This window comes from Mixophyes fleayi, chromosome 5 (genome assembly GCF_038048845.1).
Source record: "Mixophyes fleayi isolate aMixFle1 chromosome 5, aMixFle1.hap1, whole genome shotgun sequence".
NCBI lineage: Eukaryota > Metazoa > Chordata > Amphibia > Anura > Limnodynastidae > Mixophyes > Mixophyes fleayi.
Genome location: NC_134406.1, coordinates 27518304 through 27545797, shown reverse-complemented (window position 1 = coordinate 27545797; position 27494 = coordinate 27518304). Strand labels below are relative to the sequence as shown.

Below are 27494 nucleotides of genomic sequence, written 5' to 3'. Positions count from 1 at the left end.
TTCAAGGTGGATCAAGAACTGCAATAAAAGCAAGATCCCCTTTTGAAGCATTATTAATATTGGCTGATCTCACAAGAATACATATGAGGGGGAGAGGATCTCTATGGATTTGGACACGGGGGCTGCCGGGCTTTTGATCTACAGGTGCTGGATTCCTAACACCAGTGTCTCATTCACTGAGCTGTGTTTGAAAGTGAATATTGCAGGAGACGGCTGTGCATAGCTACTAGGCATTGATATGTTTAATGCTAGAGTGGGTGATGTGATAAGGGTTCCACTGCAAGCGCCACCCTCCCCATCAATCTGCAGGACCCCTCCGAGCACAGAGCAGCCTCGGTCACCTCCTCAGGAATAACAAGGGAAAGAGAACAGCAGGAAAGTTCATTTCAACTGGCAGAGTTTGCAAAAAAAAAAAAGGAAAGTCGATCCCAATTAACAAGATAAGGAAGCAGGGAGGCGCTGATGTGTGAGGGGCTACACGTAAGTTTAAGGTTCTGGAGGTGGGAGAAGTATCATCACTGCCTCTGATGCTTATATCAGCTCATTTTGCACATGCTGCTTGGAAGATAAGGGAGGCGAGATTGCTAAGCAGAGCGCATCAGCACTAATAAGAGTTAGACCACCCCGGGAGAATTTACTACTGTGGATTGGAAAAAGAGACGGTCTTCCTTCCAACCCCTAGAGACAACAAAGGGGAGAGACGACAAAGTTGGACAAGAGAGACCAAGCGCAGGTGTCAGGCGCCAGAGCTCAGCAGGTCTGGTGGAGTTTCAGCAGGTCAGGTGCAGGACCCTGGACAGCTCCAAGCTCCTGGCTGCAGCGCACAACGCACAGCTGAAGAGCCGGCTCCCGGTGTCACTTCTCTTATTTTCCATTTATTGGTGGTGCCCAGAAAGGCTTCAAGATTTCGCCGAAAAGCAGGCAGGAGGAACGGCCAGCTCTGAGCCGGCTGGTGGCCAGGAAGAGACTGGTGGCTGCCGGCGCACTGGGGGTGATCATGGTGCTACTGCTGGTCATCCTCATCCCAGTGCTGGTGAACTCAGCTGGGACCTCAGCCCACTACGAGATGCTGGGCACCTGCCGCATGGTCTGCGACCCCTATGGGACCAAGCCCCCAAGCACTGCCACAGCAGAGACGGTGCGGGACCATAGTCTTCTCCAGTCCTTGCCCACCTTCATCCAGGGACCTAAAGGGGAGTCTGGGCGACCAGGGAAGGCTGGTCCTAGGGGACCCCCGGGAGAGCCAGGACCTCCTGGACCAGTGGGACCACCAGGTGAGAAAGGGGAGCCGGGTCGACCTGGACTTCCAGGTCCTCCGGGGGCTCCAGGGCTCAACGCTGCTGGGGCCATCAGTGCGGCCACTTACAGCACCGTCCCCAAGATCGCTTTCTATGCTGGTCTCAAGAGGCAACATGAGGGCTATGAGCTGCTTAAGTTCGACGATGTGGTCACCAACTTGGGCAATCACTATGACCCAACTACCGGCAAGTTCACATGCTCCATCCCTGGCATTTACTTCTTCACCTACCACGTCTTGATGAGGGGTGGGGATGGCACCAGCATGTGGGCAGATCTCTGCAAGAACAACCAGGTAAGAAAGAGGACCCTGGGTGAGATTTAGGAGGTGAGGTCTTGGAACCTTCACTGAGACCATAAGAATAGAGGATACTTTGTATCAGCAACATAGGAGTATGCAATTAAAGTAATTGTGCTTATTATGTGATGGAATCTTCCCTGTAACAAATGAGCTTAGCCAGTCTTGGACAACCTTTGACTCTTTAGTTGCTGTGGACTACAAGTCCAAGTATATCCTGGGTGTCATGTTGGCAACCCACGGGTTGCCCATGCCCGACATAAGACCCAAGCCGTGGGATATACTTTAATTAACAGAGGCTTATAATGAACACACTGTTTTACTGGCATATTCAAACTACTACAAAGTTTCTGTCCAACCTCTGCCAGGGGTCACTGATTCACCCCCAATGAGACCGCAGCATCTTTTATACATTCTACACTCTAATTGGGGATCGTTAGATATTGAATGAGAAAAATATTTCATTGCTAAGGTTGCAATATATCACCTTTAAGACACATGTAAGTTATTAATTATGCTTGTGTTATGTTACCAAGCAATCTGCCTGTAGTCTGTGAGAAACTGCAATGGTTTCTACAAAATTACACTAATTGTTGGAAATAATAGAATATTTTTGTAGACACTAATTGATCAGGTTTATATTAAGAATAAACTAAATTAAATGAGGAAGTAAGCATAAAGGATGAACAATATGTTATACCTACTTGCATACCAATCCACTTATATCGTTAATAGCCTCATGTATTAATGTCAACTGGGTCCATCGAAAGTCAGAATTCAGCAAATGACAGAACACTTTGAAAAAAAAAATCTCTGCACCTTAGATGGTAAGAGGTCATCTATAGTCACTAAAGTTGTGACATAATACACTTTACATAGACATCCTATTAATCAGCTAGTTATATAATCATGTATCATTTTCAGCTGTAGCTTTATATAACTTGTTATATGCATGATTTTATATTAACTGTAAGATTGCAGGCATTCATAAAGCCCTCCAATATTGAAAATAAATAGATAGAATTACCATTTGAAAGCCCTTAAATGGTAACTAATAAATACAGTGGACACTGTGGACATGATTTACATTTTTTATTATAATTATTGGCTTTTAGTGCAGTATTAACCTTACATTACATATTTACAAGGGAAAACATATATTGATAGTTGAAAATTCTGTGTTAACCATTTGATCACCAGCTTGTATGACATACTTCTCCTATTCCTTTGTCCAGAATTTTGCTTCCATATATATCCTTGTAAAATCTGTGTATTTTAGTAGTTACCTGATATCAGTGAAGTTCACATTGTCTTTAGTTCAAACACAAAGTTCTACACTACCTAGGAAGTTATTAAAGTTTATTGCAAAGTGAGGGCCCCGAATTTATTTGTAAATTCCTTTTGTAACTTGTTCATGTGCAGTCTTTCAGGTAACCTTGTTTTGGGTAAGTACTTGTATGCTAGAAGATTGATCTGTGCTATCTAAGATTTCTACTGGCCATTTATAAGCTCCCCTTGGCTTCTTCAGAAGACAGAGTGGCAATTTGTCTCTCTGAGAGGTGGAAAAGCCAGACAAATTGGTTTATTAAAAGTCAAAGTGAAATTTCACTAGACATAAGAAATGTAAATAAAGGGACAATTTACCAGTGATCAGACCAGGAAGGTATCTACACAGACTTTACGTTGCTTTATCGCCTCTTGTATTGTTTTTTTTTTTTTTTAAGAGATAAATAGTTAATTATATAGGAAAATTCTAAATATGTTAGATGCTATGCACACCTGTCACTTGTATATGCAGTATACAATAACACAGCTCAGCTTTATGAAAGAATTCACATATTAAAATGATTCCGCTAAATTCATCAAAGTTCCAAAAACAAACAAAAATGTAACATTAAGTCAACTCAAAACACATAAACCAAAATAATTGTAAAAAACATATTTCCACACACAATTTTTTAGGTTGTGTTTTACTACATCTGTTCACATCAAGTGAATGATTTTATATCCTAAATACTTAATATTTAGATGGTATAAATTGGATTATTATGTGTGTACCAGCTGTGTGCTATGTCACAATTGTTTGTAAACAGTCAATGTGTTTGTGCATCGATAATACAAATATTATAGTCACGGGGCATACAGTACTTGTAGTTTCTTTTACTTAAGAGTAAATAACTGCCAGGAGTGTGTTTCAAAAAAAGGATTCAGTATTATTAAATATATATTTTACTTAATATTGACTTATATATAACTATACATTTATGTTGATCTTTTAAATCTTACATATAGCTTAAATACATGTACATGGTAATTATTATTAATTCGAATTGATCACTTATGTCCTACAGCAGTCCAACCGCTATCCAACCGGCAACCTGTGAGCCGAGTGTGGCCCTCCGTGTTTTTTTATTGTGGCCCCCACCTTTCTTGGCAAACTCTAGAATCTATTGTATGACATACTTTTCTAAATAGTTTACTGCCCATAAACCCTCTTCATGCAAACACTTAGCACAGGACTCTGTATATTCACAATATATTCTGCATTACTGACAATTGAGTCCATTTCTTTGGATAGTTTTGCTTTGTTTTCTATATGTATCCAGCTACTTTGAATAAATCTGGCCATGCTGTATGGCAGTTAGATCATATTTACATGTTGCACTCAGAGGTGTAGTGACAACACAGAGAGTGATATAGATATAATACAAGCTGAGACTAGAGCACTACAGATGAATCAGGTTTAAATTGCAAAATGTCAGCTACTTGAACTGATGAGAGCCAGCAGAGCGGAGGAAGTGTAATAGCTGGGACAACAGAGGAATGTGATTCCTCTAGTGACTCCATACCCTCGCTCTGCGCTGGTACTCCCATACTGAGAGAGTTACTCTCATGAGGCAGGGAGGAGGATGGAAACCTTAATAATGAAGAAGCGGCTAATTGTCACGCTGCAGAGGTCACCTCACTGCCGATCCATTCTGCAAAATGGTTACTATACCCAAACAAGTCAGATATCCAGTGTGTCTCTGTTTCTGTTCATTGTCTCTGAATACCAGCTGTGTGCATTCATGCTTGCTGCAATGTGTAACACAGGGCTTTCCTCACAGTAAGATCCCAGGTGCATGAAGAAGACAATTCTTCTCTGATATCCGAAAAACTGTAGCACAGTTACAGATACTATTAAACAAGGAACAGGTTAATATATGCCCCTATTAGCAATTTATATCCAGAATGTTTCATTAATTAAGACTCGGTGCTGGATTGGAGATAATAATGAGTTGTTGCACAGTCTAAATTAAGCACAGAATCACCCCATAATGTTACTTTATATAAATTAATTTCTAAATGAATGAGGACTACAGTAGGGGACAGTAAGAGGGTAAGGGGTAAGTATTGTTCTTGCCTGATTGGTCTGTCTACATACTAAATGCAATGTTCACACCCACTTCATGACTGCAGTCACTTTTAAATTGTGTTACATGGTGAATTACTATATATATATATATATATATATATATATATATATATATATATATATATATATAACAAATACTATTAAAAATAAAAAATGAAAATACACCAATATATAAAGCAATTATTATTTATTTGGTATCAGATTCATATATTGATGACCCTTAGTTAAAACTCAATATGTGCCTCAGGTTATGCATCGTTTAATGTGTCATGTACCGGTTGTAGGGTTAATTGAGCATCTATAGTGCAGAACTGATCAGTTACAAGACTGTTTTTTTAAAACATACATTTTTAAAGCATAATATATTATTATTATTGCGTTTTTATGCTTGTAAGACTAGATACATTGTTACATTGTTACTGATTATTGTTATATAGAAGTTATAGTACGGTGAACCTGGAAATTCCATGTATTGCACCTAATATATTTCATTTAGATGCTACATTACGGTTTAATTACTTTGACTTAAAATTAATATTTTGAGGTTAAACACTATCTGTGACTACTGGTAGTTTTAATCTTAATACAAATTAGAATCGAAGGTCTTGTAGAAAATTAAAACTGATCAGTTTATTTGTCCCATAAAGGTTTAAAGGCTGTATCTCAAGATATCAGTTTGTAGACAGTTTTGAAAAAAACACACACATGTGGATTTATTCTGCTTTCCTCTTGTCAGAACAGACAGGATGTGAGCCAATAAAATCTGAAGCCGTTGGTGCACTTGGCAACCAGGTTGTATAAATATTTATGTGATCTGGTGGTTAAACACGTCTTTGAACCTAACACCGCTTCCAGAATCTTTGATAGAGAAAAGGTACAATGTTCAGCTACCCTTACCTGGTATAGTATTTAACATGTATTTGTCATCACTTAATATCTGTTTTTTTTGTAGCAACTAAAGGAATATTTGCAACATGGGGGGGATAAGTTTTCACAGCCCAATTATTTGTTAGATATTGCATAGACCTCAGACATTTAATATAATAGTTGAAGGTGAAAAAAATAAATAAATAAATACAGTATATATAATGTTATATGTGCTAATATATCACTTAGGATAATAAGCAGATTAGTTATACAACAGATACCCAATGAATATTTCTATCCATAATGATGACATAACATTATTAATATTAATAATATTCTACAATCTCCACAATGTCCACCACCTCTTTAACGAGAACTTTTAAAGAGAAAAATATTTTTAGCATAGACAAGTGGAAATTCATTTTGGGCAATACTTTCCCTCCTTTCCTGGTATAAATGCCAATATTTGGGAAAAAGATTGCGAGAATTCAACTATACGTGCTTTCACCTCTTTCTCCGGTTTACCGCAACTTGAAAATTAATCCGTAGAGGTATTGGAGTAAGGCATTTCCTGTACAATGTTATTTGAATGAATGGAGTTCCCATAGGAATTGCAGATGTTTGTGAAGAAAGAGTCTAAAATAAATCCAGGTTATTTTCATCGGAGGAGATTGATTTTTCTCCATACCTGCTGTATCTGTTGTCCAGTGACGATTGGGAATAATTAAGCCCGTGACATTGGGATTCTATAATATTTATGATAAAAAGGAAAACTTGTATTCAGTTTTGATAAATGTTTTGAAAATATATATAACATACAGTTGTATTTAAAAGAAAAATAAAGGATGCAGGAGATTGATTGATCCTTAGCAATCAAGAACTTATAGGGCGATAATCCCAACTTTTTTCAGTGTTTGGACAGACCTATTGAAATCACTGGCATATGGCTCAATTTTTCTATGACACATCAATGTTAAAATAACTATAGTCATAAGCAGTCAAGAGTATATACAAGATATAACAAGACAGTCTACTTTTCTATAAAAATATAATTCAGTCATTATTATTATTACCATTTATTTATATAGCACCACTAATTTCGCAGCGCTGTACAGAGAACTCACTTCAGTCCCTACCCCATTGGAGCTTACAGTCTAAATTCCCTAACATACATACACACACACACACACACACACACACACACACACACAGTGACTAGGGTCAATTTGATAGCAGCTAATTAACCTACCAGTATGTTTTTGGAGTGTGGGAGGAAACCAGTGGACCCGGAGGAAATGCACGCAAACACGGGGAGAACATACAAACTCCTCACAGATAAGGCCAGGGTCGGGAATTGAACTCATGACCCCAGTGCTGTGAGGCAGAAGTGCTAATCACTAAGCCACCGTGCTTCTCACTTCCTTCCGTTTCTCCAGGAACCTAACTAAAAATGGTGGGCTCCTCCACTTGGGTGCAAGAAAAAGGAAGAGGTCCGTGGTAGCGTGATTGACAGGACATGTAGCGTGGGACAAAGAGACAGGAACATATAGGAAATAATAGCAGACATAGAAAAAGAGCACACAACACATATACAAGGAAAACAAGTAAAACAAAAACAAAACCAAGTAGAGTCAGTACACACATGGACTAAATAGAGAATATATATATATATTGTAGAGATCACCAAATAAAGACTCCTTGCTCCAGGCTTCTTAAGCAGTAGCTGTTTTATTTGCAGCATTAAGCAAACATAAAGAATTCACGGCTTCCTGCACACTAACTACACCACACCACAAACCCTCACTATTGTCCGGTCACTGGGCAGCATCAGAAGCCCCGCCCACCCGATCCCACAATCCTTTTATACACACACCACAGCAATCACACCCGTGTCATGCACCTGTGTGTGAACTCCTTTCTTCAGGTAACATCAGGATTAATAACCTGCCTGTACTTATCCATACTGGACACATACGACACACAGACAAACATATATAAAGCATAACAAGACACATGAACAGCATAGGCAGACGACAGACATAAAGAGCCTGATTCATTAAGGAAAGCAAAAAAAAAAAAAAAAAGTACATTTGCTCTTGGAGAAACCATGCTATTGCTGGGATTGGCCGGACTGTTGCACTGGACTCTGCATCTAAGTAGAGCTGTGTTCTGCTTCCGTCCTGTCAGTAAGTTGCTTCCCATATTATGACACGGCTTGAGCAGAGTTAGGTCACCCCTGGGAGGCCACTTCAGCCACATAAATCACTAAGCCTGTTGTTACGTCCCTGCACTTCTCCTATCACTCTACCTTATGGTAAAGTATCCAGCCTATTACAGTGACACATGTGTGTCATGAAATACTGGCACTAACCATATACTGATAAGGAGTCCTGTATCCACAGTGTATATATAAGCTTATCACTACTAATGAGAAAAATAGTTGTCACGTTTTTGAACTTGTCACGTTTTGTTTTTATTTTGCTAACCAAAGTGAATCAAGTTCATTCATAGAATATTGTTCTCTATGTTGATATGCTACAAACTGGAGCTTAAAATGTTGTAATAAAGCCGATATTTCTATTCTATTTACAAAATGTGCTAAAGAGAAATTCTGAAAAAAAATGACATTACAAATGACAGAACAACAACAACAAAAAAAGTTTTTTTTTAACCAGAAATAGAAGATTTGGGAAACAGTTTAAGAAATATTGGCCCAGATCATAGGAGATGCCCTCATCCCTAACTATTGTATAATGCAATAATAAAGTAAAATATACAAAGATAGACAGCTATACAACCACTAGCAGGGCCGGTGCTAGCATGTCTGGCGCCCCTCTACAAAAAATACATTTGTGCCCTTTTTTATAAATTATTTGTTCCATTCAATAATGCTTTTCTTCTTTCATAAGAAATCATATTACAAACTTTCATAAAGAGAGTAATACAAGTAAGTACATTAAACAGCGTATATTTATTGTTCTATGAATAACCTCAATGAAGAATATGGATTCTGTGCAATAAAATTTTCCATTTTTAGCAAATTACTTTGGTGAGAAGTATAGAAGAGGAAAAAATGCCCCTTTCATCACCCACCTGAATCACCCCACTGTGTCCACCAGCATCGCCCCTCCCCCGTCTATTTCACCCCTGCAGCATCACCCCCCCCATACACTGTTTCACCCCTGCAGCATCACCCCCCCATACACTGTTTCACCCCTGCAGCATCACCCCCCATACACTGTTTCACCCCTGCAGCATCACCCCCCCATACACTGTTTCACCCCTGCAGCATCACCCCCCCATACACTGTTTCACCCCTGCAGCATCACCCCCCATACACTGTTTCACCCCTGCAGCATCACCCCCCCATACACTATTTCACCCCTGCAGCATCACCCCCCCATACACTGTTTCACCCCTGCAGCATCACCCCCCCATACACTGTTTCACCCCTGCAGCATCACCCCCCCATACACTATTTCACCCCTGCAGCATCACCCCCCCATACACTGTTTCACCCCTGCAGCATCACCCCCCATACACTGTTTCACCCCTGCAGCATCACCCCCCCATACACTATTTCACCCCTGCAGCATCACCCCCCCATACACTATTTCACCCCTGCAGCATCACCCCCCCATACACTGTTTCACCCCTGCAGCATCACCCCGCCCCTGCCCCCCCCCCTGCTTTTTCACACCGTCCCCTCTGTTTTTACTTACCTTTCTATGGTCTTTCCTCTTCTTCTCTTCCTAAATGTCTTCTTACCTTCAGCGCCCTCCTCTGTGCGTCTCCTCACTGACAGTATTAGGCCGTGGTGACGTCACTCCCAACACCGTCAGTGAGCAGGGAGCACACAAGTGATTTTTTTTCTTGTAGCAGTGCCGGTGGACAGCGGAGAAGGTAGTCGGGGGAATCACCTCTCCGGCATGGTGCCCTCCCGCCTTGCTTACCCCGCTTACCGCGTTCCGCCGGCCCTGATCACAACACTAGTATCACAGGTGAAATCTTTCTTACTAAATTTGTGTACGATTGAAGCAAAGACATACTATATGATGAATGGGTGGAGGGACACATAGAGGGGGAAGTCAATTAACTGTGAAGCTTCTCTGGAACGTCTGTGAGACACTTCGCAGTGGAGATTTCTACCATAATTGCCGACAATGTCCATGGCATGAGGTCCGTGTGCCACATCGCCGGCAATTGAATTCCCCCTATAGAGGCTGATGTAGAGTTGAGCACATTTGCTCCGTAAAAGGAAGAAAGTGCACACATATGAAAAATCGCTTTTATGTGCATCTGTAAAGTAAGACGCATCGCTAGACACATCCAGCTATACAACACTAGCATATGCACCATGGTTACATTAGGAGTTACACGTCTGTACATCATGCTGGCCAACTTTCTGTTGTTGACATCCGGGAGATCCCAGGGAGGGGGTGTAGTGGGAGGGCGGAAGGGGACGGGGCGAGTCAAATCACATTACTTTGTCGTGGGGGACAGAGCCAAATGATGCGATTCACCGCAAATTGCGTAATTTTGGCTCCCGGGGAGAATTCAGGAGACTTACCCGCTCTCCCAGGAGTCCGGGAGACCTACCCGAAATTCAGGAGTCTCCCGGACATTTTGGGAGAGTTTGCAAGTATGGTGTATACTTAATCCCCATTGTAATATAGAGCTTGACAGTAATACAAGTCACATTACTCTATCGGTACATAAAATAATAATATAATAAAAAGGCATGTATACAAGAGAAAATAGTGTTAATAATAAATATGAAAATCACATTTACCATATACGGTATAATTAAATACAAACATCTGATATTTTCCTGTTCATAAAAATGAGAATCTTCTTGTTGCAGTCCAAATTGAAATGCCAGTTAAGTAATGCAAATAGATGGCTGTAACTCCACATAATATATCAGCTACACTAACATTTTAAATAGTGGGAGGGGTCAAGATGCAAACATCCAATCAGAAACAGCTAGTGATTGTACATATCTGCTGTGGGTGATGTCACATGGGAGTCACATGACTAAGCAAGATGCAAACATCCAATCAGAAACAGCTAGTAATTGTATATATCTGCTGATGTCATATGGGAGTCACATGACTAAGCTCTGAGGATGCTGCGTGTAACATTTTCTCAGCTGAATCGTTCCTGTGACAGAAGTGCAGATTACCTCTTCTACTTCGCTTGTCCAGATAAGTGACCGGCTGCATATGCACCCCTACAGCATGCATCTGCCACTTACACCTGGATGGATGGTAGCCCAAGTACGTGTTTGTGCGATAGTAGAGAGATGCAGACAATGATGATGACGGTCCCCAGCACTTGCGGTCCACTTGTGATTGGCTGTTTCACTTATGTTGATGGTGATTTCTTCGTCGCTCGCGGATAGATTATATTTTAGTTTCTGTGTTTAAGCAAAACTTTTTTTTCACACATGAGACGGGGAGTTGTGTCTGCTGTACTAGAGAGGATTTAGCAGTTTTATTGATACAAAACAGTGAATGCATTTGTTGCAAATAAAAGAAATGGTTAAAAACATGGGCGCAAGTAAAAAGTAAGTGTATGTGATGCATAAGCCACTGTTGCAAACCGGCCCGCATCTTAAAATAGCTGCTTTGTATATGGTTGCGTTTTGGGGCTAAACTGCAGCCAACTCTTCACTAATCCCACAGTGTTCATATGTCTGAAACCGGCCTAATGCTGCTGTCCAAGTACTCCAGGATACTGACTTCTATGAAAATAAACATTGTAATCCCAACCCCTTCTCACCGTTACAAGTGGAGCCTAACTCACATGTGCTTGGAGCACGGACATGAACAAAGTGTGCAACACTGACGTCAATGCAAGAAAAAAGTGCAGACATAATGTACTAGAATTTATGTACAATGTTGCGTACATCCTTACCGTCTGTGGATACAGCCTAACATAGGGAACAATTCATCCCTACTCTGGCGATTTAATTGCATCACATTCCTTTTGGAATGCAGCGTGAGTGATTAAAGCAAAAAGGAAAGTGTTGAGAAAATGTATAGTAAGTGTAGAATGGGACATGTTGAGGCAGAAGGATCAAACATTCTAAAAGGGAAAAGTGGAGGTGTTGTCAATAGCAACCAGTCACATTCTAGAATGTATTAGGTAAATGACAGCTAGAATCTGATTGGTTGCTACTGGTAACACCTCCACTTTCTGTTTTAGAAGATTTAATACATTTACCCCCAATTCTCTTTAGAAACATACCACGTTCATCACAATAATGGGCCTGTTTATTTATATTCAGTGAAAGGACTAGTTTTCTACTGATATTTATGGCAGCGAAAGAAAAACTCCTATTCTTATTTATCCATAAGACCTCATTGAGGCAGCTGGGTGACTTTGACAAGGAAAGATTGATACATAGGGAGAAAACTTTTCTTTGCTGAAAATAACAATTTTTGCCAGAAATAGGGCATTTCACTAATTAATAAATAGGCCCTTAAGAATGGAAACTTGGGTAACAAGAATCCCCATCCAAGTTCAGGCTGCGGTGACCAACAGGAGTAAATAACCACAGCTAGTTTCTGATTGGATAGCCAAGGCACCGGTGCAGCTACTGATTGTGAACATGCATTGTGATGGACCAAAATAGTGTCAACAACCCAGCTGAGAAATATCAACGTTGTGGTGAGGATGGAATCTCCGCTATTATTTCCTCGCAAAAAAGTGAGCCGGGATTCCTTACTGTAATGGGTGGAAGTGTGCACATCCGAACATCAAGACAATGTTTGGCGACGCCTCGCTCCTTATTGCATCTCTCCTTAAGGATGTAAAGTGGCTGACTAGAATTGAACATTATTCTGTACTCGTGCCATAAGCTTCTGAATGCAGATCTGCAAATTCAAAAGTTTATTATGGTTCTAGTCAGTAGCAAGCGGCGGGTCATATTTTAATCATAATACCATTTATTACTGAAAGCCTTTGCTCGTTGCTGAAGAACAAAGACATTGTTCTGAAAGAATATCAGAGTAACAAAGTAAATATTGTTTTGTTGACTGTAAGAAATGATGCTTGTTTCCAATGATTTTATTGTCAGGGTACTAAGCCTTTAGTGGCAAAGGGCAGGAGTGGAATTCTACTCAATTTAAGTCCTATAGGAACCTTGACCAAGGTTCCACCGTGTGATGTTCCTGGTTAAAATCTTTGCACAGTGGCCTAGTGGTTAGCACTTCTGCCTCACAGCACTGGGGTCATGAGTTCGATTCCCGACCATGGCCTTATCTGTGTGGAGTTTGTATGTTCTCCCTGTGTTTGCGTGGGTTTCCTCCGGGTGCTCCGGTTTCCTCCCATACTCCAAAAACATACTGGTAGGTTAATTGGCTGCTATCAAAAATTGACCCTAGTCTGTGTCTGTCTGTCTCCCTGTCTGTCTATCTCCCTCTTTGTCTGTCTGTGTCTGTGTGAGTGTGTGTCTATATTAGGGAATTTAGACTGTAAGCTCCAATGGGGCAGGGACTGATGTGAGTGAGTTCTCTGTACAGCGCTGTGGAATTAGTGGCGCTATATAAATAAATGATGATGATGATGCTTATATCTCACGGAGGTGTGAGCAACAATAAACAAAAGATTTCTGTAACATAACTGCCGGTTCAGCACTATCCCCTTACACGATGTTCCCACGGTACTTAATTGGATCGGCCTCAATGTATCAATGTATTTATTTTATAGTCAAATAAGAAACAGTTTGGGTTGGAAATAAATGAAGCAACAGGTTGATACTAAAGTAGTTGAAGGCTGGACTTTGAAGTGACTTATACCACGTTCACACGGACCTAAAACCCCAGGATGTTGCCGGGGCGGCAGTGTGAACATGGTATATTATTTACACTTTTCACCCCGTGTATTTCCAGTCAGACCTGGATATCTACAGAGGGTCGCGCAGAGCACTTTTAAAGTGGCCGTTCCAAGAACCGGAATGAGCAGGTGTGGTCTTATATTCTCTACAACCACAAGGCACACACGCATGGGGCTGCTGTACCTGACACTAAAACTTACCCTCTAGTCATTAATGAAGAACTAATGAGGGAACTTCAGATAGATACTCGGAGGAAGGGGAGATAAATGAGCACTCAGCAACTCAAGGGACTAGAAAGCTCCGTTTATATAATCAGTGAAGCAATACACAGCAGATCCCGTGTGTCTGCCCCCCCCCCCCCCCCTCTGAGCCTCACAGTGCAATATATAATAAGTGCAACAATGTAGCAGCTGATCATAAAGCTCTATGTTCTGAATGCAGGGGGCAGATTCAATTGTCCTCGTCCTTTTTTTACCGGCATTACGGTAAAAAGTAACACAAAAATCAGCGTTGCTCCTGTAAAAAAAAATCCAGGTGTCTCGCGCCCGTTCCGGAGGTACCTTGTGCATATTTTTTATTAATTGAATCTGCCTCTAGGAGTCTATTTATGGAAGGACTACATACCTCTACATACCTCTACATACCTGACAACATTTAGAATTCCAAAAGCGGGACAAAATAAGCACCGCCAACAATCCACCCAAACTCCACCCACAAATGGATATGTTTGTGTAAAACACCACCCACTGTGATATTAAACCCCGCCCATTTGATGTCCCATCTAAATAGGGACAGCTGTGAGGTATCTATCAATAGGGCTGGTTATATCATGACCTCCTAATATCCTACATGCTGCATGTATGTGTATGCTAGAGTATGTGATTGCCTATGTGAGCTTACAGGGACCCACGTGATCTTCATCTCTCTCCATGTTGTGTTTCCTTTGTTATCGCTCTATAACTCCCGTTACTGAAAACACTATTAGTAGAGGTGAATAACAAAACCATAACAACTAAACCATAAAAATAAATAATAATAATATAATAATAATAACAATAACAATCTAGTGGTCGTAACATACACCTAACTCATTAGACCACATATATATATATATATATATATATATATATATATATTACATAAATAACACTACAACACAACATCCTTACATTATATAATTATTACATAATAATATCTAAATATGACTGACTCACTGCACACTTATGGTAACATGGAGATAGATAGGGCGGTCTGCCGGCCCGTTCTGGGCCCCATGATTGCTGATGGCGGCCCTGGTCCCAGGAGATAAGTTTGATAAAGAGCAGATAAATCCTTTGTCTGTAAAATCCTTAAGTAGAGAAATATTCTCTAATTATGCAAATGCGTTTTTTTCTAGTGTTCCTCCTGTAAAAGGTCAGTTACGTTGATCCCAAATACTTGTCTGCTCACAATGTATATACAGGATCTGTATGTCATCACAAGGGAATACACGGATGGACAATGCATCTTGTTACGTGTTATCAATGTACCTATTTATCTGTATCCATGTTCACCCAGCTCATCTAATCAGAAGATGTAAAATATTTTACCCCTCTCATGGCCATCTGGTTGTGCTCCTCCGTGCATCTTCTGGGTGCATGACCTGACAAAACGACAAATACGTTATTAAATTACTCTTAGAATAAACCTGTTTTTGTTGCTCTAAAACATAGCTAATACAAATCTACGATAATAATAATAATAATAATAATAATAATAATAATAATAGCTGGCCTGGCCTTTAAATGATTCTATTAGTTTAACTAGATTAAACCTTCAACCTCAAGCATGTATTATAACAAAACTGTACAGAAATAATCCTGGGATGCATATGGTTGGTATATTTTTAACATGTAATTATCAAATCATGTTTGTCAATGTTTATATCAAGGCATACTTTATTTAGTTATGGTATAAAGTATATTTACATAAGTGACTTTTCTAATGTATTGGAGAGAAAAGTAAACAATTAGTGAAACAATGTAGTTGACTGGCTACTACCTAAAGTGTCCTAATATACAAAAGAAAAAAGGTTCTGATTTGGGGGCAGTTGTAGGCTCCCCACTAATTTTGTATGTTAAAATATCAATATTTATTATTCAAAATTAAAATAATCATATTTTCCCTAGCAAAATATTAGATTCAAATTAATAAAAAGTAATAAAGAAGAACATTTGTTAAAAAAAGGTTAAGCATATGGCCTTTAAAGGTCCTCAACGCCAAGTTAGTACTGATTATTATGTCATTATTATCTCAATTATCTTTATGTTCTCCATTGTAGTTTTATACGTAGCCTATTGCTTTTCAAACAGTATCAGCAAAGAAAACTCAATTATTTTATATATTACTGTCCCATAAAATCTTTTATATATTACGCTCCATATAATCTTTTATCCAGGGTTGGGGGCATTATATTGAATCCTGTTTCTCTAGTAGGTTTATGTTCACAGTTCTGGTATTATGTTCGTACATCTATGTCATATACTTCAGAGGAAAGGATTCAACAATAAAAAAAATGTGGAAAAGACACCATATATCATGGCAGTATCTTCTGTCTATCAATCAGTGTCTAAGTTGTCAGGATTCCTTATTCTGCAGCCACTTCTGTGCTGCTTCTCATTAGTCACAAGGGTCATCCTCACACAATCATATAGTTTATGCCAATTGTTCAAAAGCCGTTCTGAAGACGACTTTCCAGGTTAGAGGGAGGAATGTAAAATTTCCCCGTCCCCATGTTCCAACAAAACGAGCAATTAGGAAAAGGTCAAAAACTTATAAGAAGTCTGCACTCCAAATCTGCTGTTCAGTGCAACTTATTACATGGCCTTTCCTGTTAGCCATTTTCATGTAACTATTTAATGTGATTTTTTAGTCTCCTTAGACATGAAAGGGTTAAATACAAACGCCAAATCCTTAACCTACTACCTCCAGGACTTCTCCCCGGCGGAAACCGCATTTGGCCTCCATTTTGCGCATGCACGCCGTTCTAATATAGATACCATCACTCTGTGCACGTCTAGTGTGTCAGAGCATGTATCTCTGTTAGTATTATCACTGCAGTGATTTTCTGGCTCTCCTGTGCACTCCCTGCCCCTGGCTGTTCCCTGAGCGCTCCCTGCCCCTGGCTGTTCCCCGCGCGCTCCCTGCCCCTGGCTGTTCCCTGCGCGCTCCCTGCCCCTGGCTGTTACCTGCGCGCTCCCTTCCCCTGGCTGTTCCCTGAGCGCTCCCTGCCCCTGGCTGTTATCTGCGCGCTCCCTGCCCCTGGCTGTTTCCTGCGCGCTCCCTGCTCCTGGCTGTTCCTTGTATAATTCCTGGTCCTGGTTATTCCCTGTGCACTTCCTGCTCCTGACTGTTCCCTGTGCACGCCCTGCTCCTGCTGTTCCCTGTGCGTTCCCTGCTCCTGACTATTCCCTGTGCGCTCTCTGCTCCTGCTGTTCCCTGTGCGCTCCCTGCTCCTGACTATTCCCTGTGCGCTCCCTGCTCCTGACTATTCCCTGTGCGCTCCCTGCTCCTGACTATTCCCTGTGCGCTCCTTGCTCCTGCTGTTCCCTGTGCGCTCCCTGCTCCTGACTATTCCCTGTGCGCTCCCTGCTCCTGCTGTTCCCTGTGCGCTCCCTGCTCCTGACTATTCCCTGTGCGCTCCCTGCTCCTGACTATTCCTTGTGCATTTCCTGCTCCAGGTTAGCTCTCAGTTGGTTCTCCTTTTCTGCATTCTGCCAGTCAGTTTCACTATACCTGCATTATCTGCCTGGATTTTATCACGAGTCCTGCGCCTCTGGTATTTACTGCTCTCCATATTATTCAGTGCAAACACACATACAGACCTCCATCCTGCATATGTACCATGCTGAAGACCTACCCGAGGGGCCTTGACCTGCGTTGCATACAAAGCTAAGTCCTAAACTCCTTGCAGGGGTCCTTGGTGAACACTGGAGTCATGTTGGACTCTGCGCCCTAGGGATGGGCAGTGGGGGCTCTGCTCCCCCATACCCCTGCGCTTGTTCCGATACCTGCTTGTTCTTCACAGAGCAGGATTCTGAGCTTAAGGTGGCATGTCGCCCACAGCGAAAACAAATAGGGAGCAGGTGGGAAGCCGCTGTAAACATGGTGCCTTCCTGCTACGCTTCCGTCTTCTGCCAGTCCTGCGCCCTTCTGTGCAGAGACAGAGAGTTTTCAGAATACTGTTCCCAATGTGTGATAATTGCATGCAGCTGTATTTTCCTTTGTAGTCTGCAATGGAAATGTCAGTTTTGGGCTCATCCTCTGTCAAATCACTTCAGATCATTACGTATTTGGGTAGGTTGTTTGGTTGCTTGACCCCTCTAAGTATAACATGAACATACAGCTATGTCTACATACCAGCAGCTGGTGGCAAATCAGTCATTTTCTGTTGCCTTATAATATAAAACAATAAAAAGAACAAAATAATTTTTTGGCATTTTAATATAGTTGATTAGCAGATGACAGATGTACCACTAAGGCAGCGTGTTTTTATTTTGGAGGAAAAAAAAAAGCCATTTTAGCTGATATCTGCAGCCTTTTACAGCCTGTGTAATGAGAGACAAAATTACCTTACAAAACAGGCAAAATGAGAACTTTTGTTTTCTTAGAATAAAAATAAATAGGTTCGCTGAGAAAAGCATTTCCTTTTCAAATTCATTGTTATTATGCAGGAAGACCAGAATTGCTAATATATGAACTATTTAACAAACCTTTGTTTTTCTCTACACATTACAATATATACATTGGCGGTTTTTTATGTTCCATATTATAATTGAAGTGTAGCAGCAAGTAACACTGTACCGAGGAACTGATGAGCCTACATTTAAGTTAAATCGTTTAAAGAAAAAGCTAAATTATTAACGTATGAAAACATTTTGGAACGTTCACAAATATCTGGGTACACTGGGAATTCAACGTCAAAGTTACAGGTGACTTGAGAATGAACAAAGGATAAGATAGTTTACATGAATGTGTACAGCAGTGTGTTTATTTTAAGAGGCTTTCCTATTGATATGAATAGGTTTTGCCTAGCAGGCATCGCACACTCAGATTTCCTGCTCTGACAACTCTCAAAAAGCATTTAGGGCAGCAGGAAACAGCTGAAGCAAAAGTGCGTTTCATAGAAGTCTATTTTATTATTTCTCCTCCACTTGTCACATCTGGGGGTAAATATATCAAGCTGTCATTTATTTAGTACATTCTTCAAAATGACAGCTAGAATATGATTGGTTGCTATAAGCAACATCTCCACTTTTCAAACCTGCCGTAAACTCGCAGCTTGATACATTTACCCCCTGGTGTCTGAATTATGGGAAATTACAAACTGTAGGGTTTAGGTTAAATCATACTTGCCAACTTTTCCTCGTTGGCTTCAGGGAGATCCCAGGGGAGGTGGGCGTGCGGGGGCGGGGCTGGACAAATTGCATCATTTTTTCACCCTGCCACCTAAGATGGCACAATATTTGCCCTGCCCCTGCCACTTATCTATTGTGGGGACGAGAACCGGAAGGTTGCCCTGCTCTCCAGGGAGCCCGTGAGGTCTCCCAGAAATGCGGGAGTCTCACAGACATTTCGGGAGAGTAGGCAACTATGCGTTAAAGAAAAGCAGCTAATGAATCTCTAGAGACTAAAGTGTCTTTTACATTTCTGTCTCCATTACTGAAGTCATGTTGTCTTACCTGTCAGTATTTATTTAAATCTTGGTCTCCATGGAAATGGCCACCTCCATAGACATCAATACATGGACATAGGACTCAATTTCTGAACTGTGTCATCATGCCACAGATGGCGAAGTCAACCACGTCTTGTACTGGCTCAGCATCAGGGAGAATGCCAGACTCTTCAGGGAGTGAGGGAGATAACCCTTATTTCAGGGAGTCTCCCTGACATTCAAGGAGAGTTGACAAGTATGGGTTAAATACTTTGAGTGGAGAACACATGGGAAGCCTTCTTTCATTTGACCTTCCCCCCTTATTGTCATAGAAATACACAACTGGTGTTTGCAAAACTATGGTAGTTAAGTGTGTTAAGGTCAAATTAGTTCCATCTAGATGTTCAAAAACAGCTCTTTCAAATTTAAAGATTATAAATACTTGGCTATAACCATTGTGTGCTAGCTATATAAATCCTCATTCAGTAAACACTAGTAACAGTAAGTTGTAATTGTGGTTCAAATGGATTATTTTAGTAATCAATTGGTTTTAATAGTGTGCATTGATGTACACAACTTGATTTGCGTCATAACATTTGTGGTTCAGAATTTATGGCTTACTGTTTTTTTGCAGCACCTTAGGGTGACTAACAATGTGCACATAGGTCTTGATTTTGAGTTAAGAGCAAAGCAAATAAAAGGAGCAAATTTAAACCTGCACAAACCATGTTACAATGCAAGGAGTACAAATTCATGTAAAAGGAAAATCAAAATACTGGCTGTTTTGTCATGTTGCACACAAATACTTGATAGCTTTATTTTTACACTAAATTTAAAGTTGATCTATGACATATCATATCCCACCTATAAATCTGTCCCCACATTTTAAATTTACCCCCCCCCCCCCCTCCAATGCAACATGATTTTGCCAAGGTGCAAATTTGCTCCTTTAGTTTGGTTTGCTCCTATCTCAAAATCAGGCCCATAGAGCATATCAGCTCCCAAATAGACTGTTGTCCCTGCTCTGTTTGTGCTCTACACGTAGGAATGTCTACAATTCTACCACTATTTACACAATGATTACGTCTGACCACCATGTAGAAGAACTGAACAAGCACTGCCAAAGGCGCTGTCGGTTGTACAGGCCGAGCGTGAGAACAGCCATCTTACACGCATGAGATTCTGTTTTGCATGTGCAGTGCAAAACAATTTGGCACACTGGCATTATATTATATATGATCTGTGATAGCATCTGTGCTTCTTAGAGCTAGGCTTATGGTAAGGACTAAAGCTGGTCACATGTGCCAATTATGCCTGAGCCATATTATCACTGTCCAAGATGGTCACACAAGAGTGGCCAAATTGGATGAACTACAGCCTGGTGCTTGGACTGAGGGACCGGATTACTTCCGGAACACACTGTTCTGACTTTATATTCGGACATAATCGACAATAATAAACCTAGGGACAATTGGACTGTTATCAGACACCATACTCATTTTGGGCCACATGTGCGTCAGTATCTGGTCAGTTGGTGACATCACAACTCACCTTCAGGCTTGAATTAGGGCCTCAGTAAAAGTTTAGTCAAAGGTTAATATTTGAATGTTGGTTCAGCTTTCAGACCCAGGGTATATTTTTAGCAGCCAATCAGATTCTAGCTGTCATTTTGTAGAATGTACTAAATAAATGACAGCTAGAACCTGATTGGTTGCTATGGCAACATCTCCACTTTTTCAAACCCGCCGTTTAGTAAATATACCCCTTGGACTCATGTTATGGCTGTGTTATGATTTAGATGGCATGATATGATTATTATGTTAAGGGATCACATTAACAAAGCAACTAATTTTAAAGAGGAAGCTGTCTTTATTACAATTATGCCTTTAATCTGGTGACTAAAGCTGGGTACACACTACAGAAATTTCGACCAACTTTTTATGCCGAGCGATTTTACATGCGATCGATGGTCCGATCGCTCGGTCCATGGACTGCATACACACTAGCCTTGTTTAGAACGATAAAGTGAAGAGCGGACGTCCCTTTAGCAACTTTTTACAGCCATGTTTTCGTGAGCAATGACTGTAATTTTGTACTCACTGTTGTGGATCAGTCGGCAGTTTATACACACTACACAGCGGAAACGAGATTGGAACGAAAATATTAAACGGTACGACCAACCAAATGAGGCGATAATCGTCCATTTGGGCAGACTTTCGACCATCGTGTCACTACACACACTGACCCGACTTTTGAACGAGCGGTGGTATGTCGGCTGTTCGAGCCGATTATTGGACGAAAACAGTGTAGTGTGTACCCAGCTTAAGAGAGAAACTCTTTAAAGACCTCTCACCTCCAACCTTGTCTAGAGTGTCTAAAGGCATTAACTTTTAAACAGCACCTTAAATATGTTTTAAAGGCAATATAAATGTATATATATATATATATATATATATATATATATTTATATTTATATATATTTATATCTTTTTGAAAAGCAATATACAAATGTGGAAGATTAATTGGATATAAGCACGGATGTATATTAATCACTGCCATCTAAAACATCTAAAGTAAAAAGTACCAAGTCTGAAATGTGACCTAGATATAAATTGCAGTCTCACATTCGCAGTGTAGGAAATACAGGATACATTCGGAGGGATGAAAGGTAGAAGTACAAATACATCTTGGCCTAGAGTTTTCTGAACTAAAAGTGAAGTATGCTCACAACATGATACAATTGTGAAAATGACTCAGAATCCTCTTTCATAGGTTCTAAATATAGTCGGACAGTGTCGCCTTGTTTGATATTTTTCTCGTGTCAGTTATTCACCAAACCCAATTATTATTTTAATATATTTTATAGCAGCGCTTTATGAACGGAGAACATATTGCATTGCACATTTGTATCAGTTGAAACGTTACTTCGGCTAATCCAAGATAAATAATTTAAAAGACGCTATTGGGACAGCAGGAATTTTACCAAAGTGACTGGGTGCAGTACCGGATAGAATCCTCAAGGCAGGTACTCACAGGTACCAGAAGACGTGACTGAAGGCAAGACATCATCATCATTTATTTATATAGCACCACTAACTCCGCAGCGCTGTACAGAGAACTCATTCACATCAGTCCCTGCCCCATTGGAGCTTACAGTCTAAATTCCCTAATATAGACACACACTCACACACAGACACAGACAGACAGACAGAGAGGGAGACTAGGGTCAATTTTGGCAACATCCTGGGGTTTTAGGTTTGTGTGAACGTGGTATAAGTCACTTCAAAGTCCAGCCTTCAACTACTTTAGTATCAACCTGTTGCTTAATTTATTTCCAACCCAAACTGTTTCTTGTTTGACTATAAAATAAATACATTGATACATTGAGGCCGATCCAATTAAGTACCGTGGAAACATCGTGTAAGGGGATAGTGCTGAACCGGCAGTTATAGTACAGAAATCTTTTGTTTATTGTTGCTCACACCTCCGTGAGATATGAGCAAAAATGAGCAACATCATCATCATCATCATCATTTATTTATATAGCGCCACTAATTCCGCAGCGCTGTACAGAGAACTCACTCACATCAGTCCCTGCCCCATTGGAGCTTACAGTCTACATTCCCTAATATAGACACACACTCACACAGACACAGACAGAGAAAGAGGGAGATAGACAGACAGGGGAGACAGACAGAGACTAGGGTCAATTTTTGATAGCAGCCAATTAACCTACCAGTATGTTTTTGGAGTGTGGGAGGAAACCAGAGCGCCCGGAGGAAACCCACGCAAACTCCACACAGATAAGGCCATGGTCAGGAATTGAACTCATGACCCCAGTGCTGTGAGGCAGAAGTGCTAACCACTAGGCCACTGTGCTGCCCATCAGTAGCACAGAGCAAGCTGTCTCTGCAATTTTAGGCTATAACATTGGTTCAGTAATAGGGCTATTAGCCAGCAGCTCAGTTCATAGGGCAAGTGGTTAGGACTAGGGATGCTCTAAATCCATTTCCCTTTTATAAAAATGAACTCACGAATTTGGTTGATATCATAACAGTGTGTGGCCGTTGTTATAACCAGTGAAAGTCAAGCAAGGCTCTTCTTGGAGCCATCACTATTAAATATCATTACATAGGCCAGTTAAAGCGATACCTGGGCAGGGGACATGACATACTGTGATGTAGTTTGCAGATTAGGCCACAAGGGGTCTCCACAGAGCAGAAACAGACCCCCAACAAACATCTATTATACAGGGGTGATTACATTTTATAAACATTTTTTTTAAAAAAGTAGAATTGTTTTTTCCAAGTTTGTCCAAATAATCAATCAAATACTTTTATAAAGCATTCTGACATATTAAATAAATCCTAATAATGATAATTAAAATTAGCTAGGATGGACTTGAGTCTTGTTATAGACCCTTAGGATTCCACAAATTCCTGAAATTCAGATCATCTGTAGTTAGAATTCAGCAAGAGAGTAGACTGTCAGTGATGTTGAGCATTTTATGAAATGGACATTTTAAATGACAATTTGCTTTAAATTTACCATTTACAAACATAAATTTTATTTGTTATCAGTGTACAGATTGAACTAATATCACTCTAGTAGCAAGTGCTGAAATACTTCTCTTGTTGCTTTCACAATCATATTTGCTGCACTTAATTTTATTGTGTGTTATTTCTCTGGAAAGGTGCTATTTGTATTTTGTAATGATTTCATTTAAAATGTATACAGACAAATGTGCTTGTCTAAGAGTACTTTCATATTTCAATGTACGCATGATGGGTTAATATTCAGACTGAAAGCAATATGCACTTCTTTTATCTAATATGGTAAGTTGCTCTGTCCTTGCCTCCAGCAGGGAATAGGGGATATATGTTAAACTACATACACGTAAATACAGTATTTATTAACTTACTTATAGGTATGTTGTCGTAGGCAAACCAAGGGGAGTTTCCTATTGCCTGGAAACCCCCCTCCAACCCTGGGGCACTGTAGAATTGAGGTGTCTGAACTCTGCTCCCGCTTCACACAGCTCTGCTTGGAAAGGGAGAGCTGTGTGTTCCTAACAGTAGTGCACGTAGCATTGCCCATGTATATTATGGGGATAGGAAGAGTTGCGGAGCAGCCAAGCACTGTCTAAAATGATAGCCACGCCCCCATGCATGCTGGTCACGCCCACTGGCGGCATGGTGTGGAAACCCCTCTACAAATCCTGCGTTTGTCCCTGGTTGTATTAAAGGACAATCCCACTTTAGGAAATGTACTTTTAAAATATCATCATCCATACCTCCTCCCTGCATAAGGGACCCACTTTCTCTCCAAGAGAGTACCCCAGAAAGTAGTAGTGTTTCTGGCTGCCCCCCCTCTTCCTCTTCAATTTGGTGACCTAATAGTATATAAAGTCACGTTACATCATCTATGGTGCAGTATGTGTGTGCATGTGGGGGGGGGGGGGGGGTGACAGAACCCTCCTCTGTAGACCCAGTTTCTTCAGGGGTACTCTGCTGCACAGGACGAGGATGTCAGACTACGAATCTTGCATTATACAGTTATAGGATTATAAGAAGCATTTTAAAAAAAAGTCAGAACTAAAATATTTGGCTGAATTTACAAACGTGATGGTAGAAAACAAGAATTATTTACTATAAAATTTACAATTCCTTTTTTTATTATTTTAGGATTTTAGGATTTTAACAGTGGTCTTACAAACTGCACAAGACTTAGGGCTAGATTTACTAAGCTGCGGGTTTGAAAAAGTGGGGATGTTGCCTATAGCAACCAATCAGATTCTAGCTGTCATTTTGTATAAGGTACTAAATAAACGAAAGTTAGAATCTGATTGTTTGCTATAGGCAACATCCCCACTTTTTCAAACCCGCAGCTTAGTAAATCTAGCCCTTAATGTTCGTCAGAATAATTGTGTGTTTTGGGGATCTTCCGTTTCAAAGTCTGTTTTTAATATGAAAAATCTAGTTTTAAAAAATGTAATTCTTAAAAAGTCAACAACAAAAAAAAAAAAGAGACAACAAATTTACAAACAATTCTTACTGCAAACTGGACGGCCAGTAAGTTACTTTTAAGACCAGTTTTTATTCCATGAAAAAAACAGAACTTTCAATTAATCATTGGATTGGCAGGGAGCACTGTACTTAGGCCTGTCAGGTGGTGGCTCTTGAAATGTTCACTCTTCTAGCAGAGCAATGAGCCGCTGTGACAGGTTGAAGCGACCTGGACCCACCTCTCCCCATCACAAGAGAGATTCAGGTTTGAAAATTCGTTAGAGAGAAATCACACACATATAACAGAGGTGGAGCGTTTAACCTCGTCTTCAGTGGGGCTTATTTTATAACATGATGTAACGTGTAGCAATGGGTTATAACCCATAGCAGATGAGAGCTGTCATTTTTTTTTTAGCACAGTTTACAATACGAAAGCCAACATCTGATTGTTAGCAGAGCCTGGGACTAATACACTGACCTGGCATGCAAAACAAAAGACATCCACATTTATATACGAGTCCAATTCCAACATTTGTTTTTTTTGTACAGCCTAATGTTTGCGGCTGTGCCTACTGGCCCAAGAATATCGTATTAGAAGTAGGCCTGGGAAGCTGACATATTTTAACGTAAGTTTGAGAGCCAAGACCAACCCAGTAGTATAGTTAGTCACAATGGCCCTTCTGGCAAATGTCAGAGTTGCCCGATTGCCAATATGGGCAAGGTCGGTTGCTATGGGTTACAGCACATTTGTGCACAAGACATCTTGTTATTAAATTGGCCTCATAATGTCACCGTGGCCGCAATTCAGCTGTAGCAGGAAAGCTGCAGAGTTTCAGCAATAACGTGACACCGTCCATAAACCGCTGAACTGCTTTTACTTTGTAAAGTTCTAAAACGGTTTAGAATTTCCGAAGAGGGGAAACAGTCGTTCATAGCCAGTTCCTCGGCAGCTTAGATCTGCAGCTCTTTCAAACATTCATGTTATGCTGTAACTTGGCAGATATTTTTTTTTTTTTTGTTGCAGATCTATATGAATGATTAATTCTCCTTTCTCTCGCTCAGGTCCGGGCTAGTGCAATCGCTCAGGATGCAGACCAGAATTATGACTACGCCAGTAACAGTGTGGTGCTACACTTAGAGCCGGGAGATGAAGTATATATAAAATTAGATGGGGGTAAAGCCCACGGAGGAAACAACAACAAATACAGCACATTCTCTGGATTTATCATCTATGCTGACTGAGGATATCTCGCCTATGGAAAAATACTTTTTATTTTCATTTACGTAGCCCTAGTGCGACAGACTTGTTTGGGCTGACGACTCTATAGTGCTGGAAGGACACTTATTATGGGACCATAATGCACTGCGGAGATCCACTGCTACCTGACGAACATATGTACACCTCAAAGAGACATGAATATTAAATAAAGTATATACATATATGTTGTACCAGTTACACAGAAGTGTCATCCCTCGCCACCAAAGCAACATTCCTTGTCTGTGCCTGTGTGAATGAAATCCTATACAATACAGATTTTGTACTAAAAACAAACAAACCCTGAAGACAAAAAAAAATATATATATATATCCTTAAACCTATGATATACTATATCCTCGCTGTTATACCCACGTGTCAGCTTTGTGAGTTGCCTGCCAGTGGTGATGCTCGGAGTTCATTCATACGATGACAGGGAATTGTTGTCACGTATTGATTTTTTAATAACCAGAGAGACGCCTGGTAAAGTATGACCCTCTTCCTTCAGGCCTGATTTGGGCAACGATGCCAACTATTAATAAAGTTAGTGGGTTTGAAAAAAAACAAAGAGTAAAACATAAAGGAAAGAAAAAAAAGATGTTTTGGTTTAATAAAACTGTGAAGCTCCTAAATATTCCGTTAAAAACACATTTAAAAATGCATATATATATATATATAAAAGAAATTAAAAATGGTTACATTTGTTCATATAAAGTTTTATATTGAATACTCAGAAAGCACGTTGTATTTATTGTTTAGCTCGTATAGAATTTAATTTCCTGTTTTTATTATCCATATAATGTCGTTGGAGTATGGGAAATTT

The 27494-nt window shown here is 40.3% G+C and overlaps 1 protein-coding gene across 1 annotated transcript; it reads left to right on the top strand.

Moving 5' to 3' along the window:
- Positions 1-214: 214 nt before the first annotated feature.
- On the top strand, positions 215-27239 carry C1QL3 (complement C1q like 3). The gene is made up of 2 exons (XM_075211225.1): positions 215-1591; positions 26479-27239. The coding sequence occupies exons 1-2, from the start codon at positions 998-1000 to the stop codon at positions 26656-26658; spliced, it is 774 nt and encodes a 257-aa protein (XP_075067326.1). The 5' UTR covers positions 215-997; the 3' UTR covers positions 26659-27239.
- The last annotated feature ends 255 nt before the right edge of the window (positions 27240-27494 follow it).